We start from the raw sequence: 11,130 nt of genomic DNA, 5'->3' as shown, positions 1-11,130 counted from the left end.
AGTGGAGTACAAGAGCCGTCGTGGTCTTTGTCAAATCCAAATGCGCCTGTGGGTAGTTATCGAAAATTAATTGGATTCATATGTTCAGACAAAATCACACTATCAAATAGTAGAAGAAATGAAATGAACTTGGGTTTAGCGTCATACATTTTTGTATCAACAGAGCTATGCAGTGTGCTGTGAGAGAAATTTTGCAAGGATAGCGGCGGGGCCGTCTTCGAATTCCATTTGCCAAGTAATATTTTACGTGTATACGTCAACTTGTATGCGTACATCAGTTTTCCGTAGCATCCGATCAATAGGCGATCTTTCTTGCCAGACTGCCTGACAAGAGGAATCACACTGGAATTTCCTAAGAAGAAATCTTAACCAGCATCACCAAGTCAGCATTATCTGCCAAATAATTTGATTGAAATCCATCTAGCTGTTTCGCCTGAACATATCTGGTTGCTATTTATTTGGTGATACAGGTGAAAGAGTAAAACATATCTAAACAATCTTAGCAAACATCACATGCCTACCAAATTAATTGGTTGACATCCATCAAGCGAATTTGGAGAAATGTCGAAAATAAAAAATTGCCCAATCAAGGTGACACTGTCCCCGAGAAAGTACATGTAGTTATCAACATTCATCAACCTCTTTCAAAAAAGAAGTCAAAGGTGCATAGATTTGACCCCGCCTTATGCCCTGCTCCGCCCTGGAGGATTTCAGTCCTTTCTTTTTACAAAGTTATCTACTATTTAAGGATGGTTCCTATCCAAATCTCAATGATATCCATTCAGCTGAGGAAGAACATTTTTAAAGGTTATCTTAATCCCCACATAGGGTGCAGGCAACTACATTTTAACAATCTGAACTCTACTCTGGTAACGTTTACCACTGAAGTTAGTTGAAATCTATCAAACGATTTTGAAACGGGGTCGAAGGGCGGACCAGCGATATAACCCTTTGAGTCGATGGCTTAAAAAACATAATTTGATCTGTTTTGTTATGCTTTATATTCATGATACTATGAATCAATATCCTTTGACATTATGGGAAACAAAGGGTCTTTCGTGGAACCCCGTCAAACACTTATTACATTTCGATGGATAAAAGTGCCCAATCTGTTCTGTGCTTGGTGCAAGCTCTGCATTGGGATTCTTTCTTACCAATAATATCGTTAACATGACACAATTTTTATGGGAAACAATCACTGGTTTTATTCTAAAAGCACGACGCTTCGACAAAAATTCTGTATATATTGATCTCATTATTCTTGTATTACTGTATTAGCTTGATAACGTTGAGAGAATACTCTTCGAAACGTCGCCCAAATAAATAAGTAGCTGTTTTTCCATAAGTATGTGTTTTTTGTGTATTATCCTCTTGTCGTTATCATGTCATGATTAGATCTGTATGTAAACAAATCTTTAAACTCTGTTATTATCTATCATAACTTGAATGATTATTCTTCAACCTTAACATGTAGGTATAGTTTGATCGTATTTGAATAAAATCATGCATACAAAAACCTGTTAATTGTTGGGAGTCAGAGATTACTCCGCGTTCCCGACAAGGTTTTTCGTACGACGTATTTGTACAAGGGCTAAGAGATGTCCTAAGGCTTTGTGTTACAAAAGGGTATAATTTTCTTTAGTCCTATTGATTCGATGGTTTTCGGGGTTAACACATAATACATATAAAAAGCCAAAAGTTGTGCGGATGCCCAGCCCCCCCCCCCCCCGATACATGAACCATAACACTGATTTAGTACATACTATTGTTGTTTATTACAAATTTAACGTCCAATACATAATAATATGTTACGGGCAGACTGGTTTAATAGAGTCATTTACATATGAAGGTGTAATATATACAAAATGAGTAAAAACACTAAAAAAATAAAAAAGTTCTTGTATATCAAAAAGTCACTTTAAAACACAGAAGAGCCGGGCGGGTCATCTTCTCACTTTGTGAATGAAAACAAGTTGTGGACCCGTGGAGTAGTTACACATAAAAAATGTACATTTCTCTTTTTTATAGCGCAACGCGATTTTCTCTTTATAACGCATTATTGATACATCAAATTGGTTATCGCTCTGCTTAAAGAAGAAAATGCTCTTTGTCGAACTCGGTCGAGACAGTCGCCCAATGAACATCTACACCAACATGGAAGAGTGAATTAACATTCTATCTAAGCACGAGCTTAATTTATGTGACGGTGTAAATCTGATTTTAAATCTTTGTGTAAAATATTATTTTTAACTGATGAATCTAGGTGGGTTTTTTTTTAAACTATGAGGTGATAGAAACTGTACAAATGGAGATAAATTGAGAACAGATAGGTTGCTTTAATCTAAAAAGTTGGGGATTATGTTATTTGTGTCATCTACCAGATCTCAGAGAGGCGTTATAAGTAAACTTAGATGTGTTATTCTTCCTTTATCAATAGAAATAGGTCGCTACTCTAAGCCCCCAATTCCCCTAAATAATCGCATTTGTCCTTTGTGCTCGTCGTGTACCGAAAACGAAATCCATTTTTTAATTGAATGTGATACTCAGATATCAGGAAGAACCTATTTGTAAATCAGGATGTTAATAATATATTTCAAAAGAAATGTTTTTAAAGGGGCATGATGGGAGATTAGATAAAGAACTGACAGTTCTCACTATAATAGTTAAACACTAGATAATGGAAAGGGAAGTTGCTGAAAATGTCAGTCATATTGATCCACTATGAACTGATATATTAGCTTTTGAATTTTAGACCTAACGTCGATCATCATTACTCAAGTCGGTCGACAAAAAACATAATCTTCATTATCCATTTTTGGATTAAATCATCAATAAGCGTTGAGCAGCAAATCAGATTCAAATCCAGTAAATATCGCAGGCTAGCGATGACATCGAAAGTTGATTATATTCAAGACAAGTTAATTAATGTCTAATTTATAATTTAGATAACATTTCAGGCATAAAGAAAAACACGAAATAGGCCGATTTAGCTCTTGCATAATAATTTAGATAACATTTCAGGCATAAAAAAAGACACGAAATAGGCCGATTTAGCTCTTGCATAATGTATGTTTAAGTATTTTAAAAATGAATAATAACATTACTCTTGCTAATTATCTTTTAAACATGTTTAAACAAAGGAGAAGATTAATCTGAATGGATTTTATTAATTATTTAGTTTATTAATTTTATTTAATTATTTAGTATGTTTAATGATTTGGTTTTAGAGAAAAGTGTCTTGTAAGTCGATATGGGCTGTAGGGCACTGCTGTTATTTTATGTATATTTTATGTAATGTATATATTATTGTATGCAGTGTATAAACAAATTTCTTACTTACTTACTCTACCTTAGACGTAGAGTTATTTGATAGATACATTAGTTTGAATAGGTTTTAGTTCAAATGTATCATCAAATCACACAGCCTACATGTACTTGGCATGTGACTGGATTCCCGAAAATAAAATGTGGACGTACAATAATCATTCCTGTTAGCGGCCATTCTACATTCTCGACTTGTCTGGTTGTGAAGGCACGACAAGTCGAAATAATTGACGCGGGAAAACACGCCGGAAAACCGACACAACCCGACAAGACGACAAAATACAATTATTTCGACTTGTCGTGCCACGATGTGGTCAAGGGCTTCGGAGGCGCCGATGTACCTACACTTGACGGTCCACGGCGAACGGCACCGTGGGCGCGCCCACCCCTCAGAAAACTTTTGAACTGTGAAAATGACGGAAAATTTCAATTTTGAGGCTGAATTGCGATATTGGCGTGATTCATTATGAGAAATGAAATGGGGTTTAACGTCCTACTGTTCTGCTCCTATACTGGGCTAATGAAGACGGGCAAACGCCATACAGTGTATTACATGGGAAATTTTGCCCGGGCAGCGGCACTATCGCCTACTCTTATATCGAATTCCAACAATCAAGGGATCTTTTACGTGCATGCCAATGTATATACGGAACCTCGGTTTTTCGTCTCATCCGAAGGACTAGACAGCTGTCCTTGTCAGGCCCTCCGTTCTGCACCATTGACAAGGGGATACCACGTCGGAAAATCCCGATGAACTTTCTCGGCCGATGCAGGGATCGAACACCCGACTAGTGAGCCAGCGTCTTACCTACCTGGCCACCGTGGCTCCTGAATTCATTATGGGAGGGGTGGGGGCATGATTGGCGAGGCGCCTATAAAACCAAGATTGGTTGGGCGTCCCGCCAATCTCGTCGTGGGTGCCAAACCAATGTCACTCGGCTATATGGGGCGTCCATACTGATATGGGCACGTTGTCGTTGGCTTCGTATTGCGTCCGATGGAAAGTCCGATAAAATCCTTTTATGTCATTTTCTAAACATTAACAGCATACTTTCAATTGGCCACCAAGAAACGTGTAAGTGTCATTTTCTAAACATTAACAGCATACTTTCAATTGGTCACCAAGAACCATGTAATCGCTTTAGCAGTTAACCGAACTTCCTGAGATTGTTTGTATCTTAAGCATGAACTATGATTGACCTCCAATTGTAGATAGGTACGTATCTCTGGATAATACGACGTTGCCCGTCGCGTTATCATGGGTCTTATTAAGATTACACCACCATATTTTTACGTTTTATTTTTGGGTTGTTTACTACACGTTATCGTGGTCTGAAGTCGGTTGGTCCTGGCGTTTAACGTCCACTTCTACCAAGGGTGATATCGTAGTGGTCTGAAGTCGTGAAGACACCCTTTTATAGTGTGCGCAAGACGCCGCATCAACCTACTAACAATGCATGCATGCCAAAATGTTTTTCAGACATAAAGTTAGTCTACACATTAATAGTTCTTTTCATGTATGTTTTTGCAGTGTGTCAATCTGATATATTATATTCCAGTTTCAATTCTCAAATTATATGAGCGCATTCTCTTTTTTGTCAGTGCTTTTCTATGTTTTCCATTCTTTATTGCATTTAAATCATTTTCATAATTTATATCATGTATTTGCATATACATGTGTGTTCTTAGCTTATTTACAGAAGTCCCATCTTCCTTTATCATTATTTATGAAATGTAATGGGTTTAACGTCCTATATACTGGTTAAAAACATCAAAGGGTGACGCCATGTCTATGTTTTAAATGTGTGGATGTAATAATTTATTGACACAATGCCTGGTTTGTATAAAACATAGGCCTAGTAAACAAGCTCTATCATAAAAAATCTTGCATTTCTAAATAGATTTATCAACCTCGATAAAAGACGATGGATAATCTGGTTATATTACCGGTTATTTTCTTCTCTTTTTTCCAAGATAGTTTGTGAACATAATTAAAGCCCAAATATGTTTACGTTTTAGTTTGCATGAATGAGGAAGTGGGCGTTACACCACTAGCTATATAAACAACTACATGTACTATAGTTGTTAACAAAATAACAAGCAGTGGTTATATTCATAATTTAGCATACTATAACGGGCAAAATAACTAAACGGTTGACTTTTTTTTATTATTAGTAAATAAATATCTAGGTTCAATTTTTTGCCAAGAATTATAAATAACCTGTACTATAAATATCCTCTTCAGTAACAACGACTGGGGGAGTCTATTCCAACGTTTACCCGAGTATAAAAGCTTAACTTGGACTAGTCCATTCAGAATATGGCCGTTCAGCTTTCCGACCTAATTGAAGTTAGAGTTTCTTGTGAAGGTAATTGTCTGTAATTATGATCTCGCTCACCGATCTGTTACATGACAACAATTACAGTTATCTTAACGCCGAGGTAAGTTAAAATTATCATAATTTACGTCTTCGGGTAATTGTAAGTGACGAATTCTTGAACACGGATAGAAGTCGTGTCGATGATCAAGTATGCCTACTTTCTAATACTATCATTATTATGCTTCGTAGCGCTCATGGTTCTCTTTGATTAAACACCTTTTTTTTTAATCTAATGATATATTTGTAAATTAACCAAAATTAATATGGTTTAATTTGTACAAGTTTCTGTTCATAAATATATTTTGGATTAGCTCATATTTTTGTTATTTCTTAGCGTAAGTCATGGCGCGATACAAATCCATCCGTACGGTTATGTTGACACTTCGACGACCGGCTGGCGAAGAGTTGCTTAGGGAAAATTCTGTGTTATATAGCACTATTTAGTTGGCTGCGTGCCAACCAATGAAATCGCTTATACAGTTTATCCGGGCAACTCGCGTGGAGAAATACCACGTGGTAGTTAAGCCAGGCAGTATGGATAATGAAATTAAGCCACGCCTTCTACTAGGGAAAAACTGGGCAAATACAATAGTCGTGATTTACAAGTCCATTATTAGTCAATACTCCTGAATTCTGTAACATTAGTAATAATAAAAAGAAATACCTTTTTATTTTGAAGTTTTTAAAGAAAACCCTGGATGATGCTATGAATAATGAAATGTCCATGGACTTTGAGGAGCTGATAAATTCAATGGGGGCATCTCAGCAATCCGTGGAGTACCATCCAAGTGAATATAGCTATCCAGAAAAAGAACCTCTTGAAATTGTTAAAAGTCAACAGATTGTATCAGATGAATTTGATGCACAAATAAACATAGAAACTACAAATGAACAACCATTAATGGTATATTAATTTAAGTAAACTTGTTAGACGTTAACATGATATTCGACGCATGATGTCATTCATGCGTGTATTTCACATTCCATGTTTGCAAATTCTACTTTGTAAATAATTACTCAATTTGTCAAAATCCAAGTTAAATATATGCCACCAATATAATCAATATAAAATTGTTTGGGTGATATTTTTTTAGAATATGGATGCTACACAAATTGACCTTGATCAGTTTTTGGGAATGTTGGGAGAAATGACTTCCTCCTCAAATGATCACCAGACTTCAAACTCAGAACAGAGAGAGACACCTTCTCCTATGTCTAATACCAGTATGCCTGTCTCACAAGCTTCGCCACCCGAGGACCTCAAACCAAAAGAACATAAGTCAACTACTAAACATACCACCAACATTCCACGACATTTAAGAGAGTCACATATTAGAGCAGAAAGGAAAAGGCAATCAAAAATTAAGGTATAATTATTTTCATTGTTTCGTTGAGCATGAAACTATGACCAGAAAATGTGCATGCCCCTTGCAACAGTTTTCTTGTCAGCATTCAAACTTCCAGATTATTAAATTATAAATGTATTCTTTTTTTTATTCAGGGAGCCAGGGAACAGTTGAAGGAATTACTTGGGTTACCCAGAGCTAGTGAAAATAAAATTGTAGAAAAAGGTATGAGTAAATTCAGTTAGTTTCATTAGATTAATAGATTGTTTTTTTTTCTCTCCTAGGTTTTGAATTTCAAGGTAAGACATGTTTATTTCAATCACACTGTATATATGTTTTCTTTTTTGAACACAAAATATTCAGTTGGTTGATTTGAGCAAGCATATGAATTTTATTCTTTTTTATCTACTTTTTTTATTGTTGAATTGGGGATATTTTGTTATCATTTGCCATATTGATATTAATTTTGTGCAGTAACATTTGTTGCATTCATTTCAATCACAAATAATGTAAACAATTTTTCATGGTTTAAGATTTCAAAAAATAATTATTGAAAAATCGGTCAAAATTAATTTGACAACTGAAATGAAGTCAAAAACAAATTTTGCTCCAGTTAGTGACCCAGTAATGGGTCACTCAATTCCCGTTTCTGACCTCTCTATACATATATATTACACTTAGCTGTGGAACGATGTCAGTCCCTAAAGGCCGAACTGGTCAGGCTGGACAAAGAGTCCTCTAGGCTTAAAACGGAAAAGGAGGCTTTAATTGCTGACATAGAGTAAGTTACTGAAACCACAGTGTTATTGTGTGAAATGTACCCAGATTATCCGTAGGTATACAGTAGGTATACTGGCCTTGCTGTTTACGTATTTCATTCCCGATATATATATATATATATATTCCTCTAATTTTTTTTTTTTTTTTGTAATTCTTTTTTATACAATATTTTTTTTTTCTATGCGGTAAGTTTCCAGTTCCAATAATGACTATCTAAAACGCACACAAAAGAACCTCCCTAGATCAAAACAAATTAAATTACACCTATCTTAAAGTTTCACCTCCTTAGATAATGTTTTCCCATATATAAATAGTAGTTTATAACATAAGTCAGTGTCACTGTGACATCAATTTGTAGTCTTCTCAAAGTAGGGTTTTCTTTTTCTTTATTAAGAGTACTTGAGAGTAAATAGTAAAATATAATTGAAATACCAGTCCAAATCAGCAGGATAGGCCAACTCTTTGATTATAGCACATATTTCATCATAATATAACACTGTTTTTTCAGCATGTTCCAAAGAAACCTACCAGCCACTGGTGTTGTGCCCTTAACTTGCGGAACCAGTCTTACTGGACTGTATGAAAAGCACATGGCTGTGCGAACACAGAATGACCCCAAGTATAGTGTTGTATCCTTTATTGAAAAAAAAAAGCTTCAAGGGTTTATTGCATCAACTGGGTAAAGAATGGAAAAACTCTATATTTTCTTTCTTTGTTAACAAGAAATGAGAGTTGACCACAAAGTACAAACACAATATAATATGTGCAGTACAGTCCTTACAAAGGGATATTAAAAACAGAACACAGCATAAATTAATGTACACAATAGTAGCCCATTGGTATAATGAACTCTGTAGAAATATGCCAAATAGACAAAATACCTAGTCTATGCCAATAACTATATGGCAGAAATGGAAGGGTTGAATATAATAATTTCAGTTTGTCAAAAAATACCAATTGACAATTTCATAATATGATAAAGTATGATTCCTTAACATAAAATAGTTTGAACGATTTATGAAACCTTTGTTTCAATCTTATATTGACCATGTAGGTAACACAACATCAAGTAAAGAATTTCAAGATGGGGTGCTAGTCTGGAATAAACAGAATCTCACTTTATCATTTCTCAGACCTGGTAAATCACAATTTTGTAATTATGGATTTTTAAACATGTTATATATTGAGGGCTTAATTTGGCATTTGATAGTCTCAAGACTCAAACACCAATCTAGATGACACAAGAACAAACCAACAGGCGTACCTGACCTGTTGCAGATTAGATGTCAGCAGTCGTTGAACTGTTTAACTCTGTAATCTTATCTATTAAGGGACTTTGACCCCCGTGTGCATTGTGTAAATCAAATGTTTATATCTATTTAATACTGGCAACACCTGACATGTATTATGAATTTATAATGATAATGGGTAAAGCTTTTAACAGTTTTATTATGTTAAATTTTTCAGTGATATCCGATGGATTATTAGATTTGGTAAGAAACTCCAACCTATCAATGCATGGGCCAGTTATAAAAGCATCCACCAAAAGACAGTCATAGCATTTACATCAGAGTCTGTTATAATTTAATCAAAAGATCTATCATTTTTACTCACCTCATTGTTTCTTCATCTTCATTGCATCAAGTTCATCTGATGAATGTACTTGAAGATTTTTTGTAAAATAAACCATATCATTTTATTGAGATTTTTTTTAACAATAATATATATAGGAGTTAGTCTTCTTTTTTTTGACAATTGTATATGGATCCTTTAACAAGTTTAATTAAAAATTCTATCAGATAGTTTTTATGGTATTAATAGGAAACGTTTGGGATCCCAGTAAAAATATACATTAATACAAAGTAAAATTAGACCGACTTGTGCTTTGTAAAGTATTAGTTTCATTCCTTGCCTGTAATTTTATCAATCAGGATATTCCTTTCGTAATGTCATCAGTTCTGGAATTAAGTCAAAGGATGCTCAGAATATTCAAAAATTTACATGTGACAAAATGCTCAACTATTTTTGTACATATTATTATTATTATATATCTCCAGGAATTGAAGAACATAGTATTTGTGTATCTATTTTGTACATAATGTTAATCAAAAATATGAATATATTCAAAAGATTTTTTGTTCTTGGTTTTTCCATAATGTCTAGATTTTGTTGTAAAAATATGTGATAGTATTTGGATTTACAGGATGAATCAAATATAAATGAATAAAAATGTATTGTGGTTATATCTTGTTTAGCTTATGAATTTGGAGAATTACAATGATGCAAACGTTTCCTTCTTTTGAAGTTGCTAGTCCTTCAAAAATTACGTTTGTTACAAGGAAGTCCAAACTTCTATTTATACAAACGTTGATCATTATATTATATGTACTTCTCTGGAAATGTCCGCACTATTCTTTTGTACATTTGTTACCAAGTATTCCTAATTCTAGGTTGGGGTAAAAGTGAAGGTCGTGGTAAAATCCGTCCGTCTTATTACAAACTAGGCTCATGCTGGGGAAAGAAAGACTGAAGAAAATAACCCGAGAAAAAGAAGAACGAGGCCGGTAGGCCGAGGTTTTTCTGTCGAGGGTTTTTTCTTCAGTCTTTCTTTCCCAAGCATAACCGAAGTCGAGGACTTTATCTTGCTTATAAACCGGCTTTTTTTTACATGTACGCAAAATGAGAATATCCAAGAATTCCCATAAGAAAAACCTTAGATCATGTTTTCTTATGGAAAAAAAACCCTACCCTGGAAGAATAACCGGTTACAGGTTTAATGAAAAACTTTCAGGAGAATAACCCCAAATTTCCCTGCATATATATCCAAAGCTGCCCCCGACTTTCAGACTTCCAAGTTATTCCGGGCATAGAATATACCACAAAGATGAAAGAGATTTACAGTTACAGGTTTATAACATGTGTGAAAGAGCTGTATTTAACGTACATCTGCTTCCACAATCAACCACTGTTTTAGTGCTGACCATAGCTCTAAAATACCTACTGTAGACTGTGTCGGGTGTACACCCCCCCCCCCCCCCTAAAAACTTCACTGCCCCTCCCAAGCTAGCAAGCTGTCTACGGGCCTGTTTTGGTGTGATAAAGAAAAATTAGTTGATTGTGGTTTCGAATGTTGAGTTGCTTATTACTATGCAGCTGCGCAATGCAGACTGATACATTGTCATTAGTCCCGTTTGCACTTGGACGCGATAATCGTGCGATAAATTTCAAGAGATTGACCCGTTTACATTACTCTACCATAACCAGTCTCGTAACCGTGCCAGGCACGCCAAATGTGGAAC

At 35.1% G+C, this 11,130-nt stretch overlaps 1 protein-coding gene across 2 annotated transcripts; it reads left to right on the top strand.

Annotated features, from left to right (window-relative positions):
- The first annotated feature begins 5,612 nt into the window (after positions 1 to 5,612).
- Positions 5,613 to 10,074, top strand: LOC126811595 (uncharacterized). Of its 2 annotated transcripts, XM_050537300.2 has the most exons (8): positions 5,613 to 5,766; positions 6,385 to 6,609; positions 6,800 to 7,072; positions 7,207 to 7,276; positions 7,733 to 7,832; positions 8,340 to 8,460; positions 8,837 to 8,969; positions 9,299 to 10,074. In XM_050537300.2, exons 1-8 carry the CDS (start codon positions 5,710 to 5,712, stop codon positions 9,388 to 9,390), a joined length of 1,071 nt encoding a protein of 356 aa, XP_050393257.1. In that variant the 5' UTR covers positions 5,613 to 5,709; the 3' UTR covers positions 9,391 to 10,074. The 2 variants fall into 2 exon arrangements, 1 of the variants encoding a protein (XP_050393257.1); XR_007675657.2 differs by lacking the exon at positions 7,733 to 7,832.
- The last annotated feature ends 1,056 nt before the right edge of the window (positions 10,075 to 11,130 follow it).

This window comes from Patella vulgata, chromosome 2 (assembly GCF_932274485.2).
Source record: "Patella vulgata chromosome 2, xgPatVulg1.2, whole genome shotgun sequence".
Lineage (NCBI taxonomy): Eukaryota > Metazoa > Mollusca > Gastropoda > Patellidae > Patella > Patella vulgata.
The sequence above is the reverse complement of the archived record's forward strand: the minus strand, read 5'-3'. Positions and strand labels throughout refer to the sequence as shown.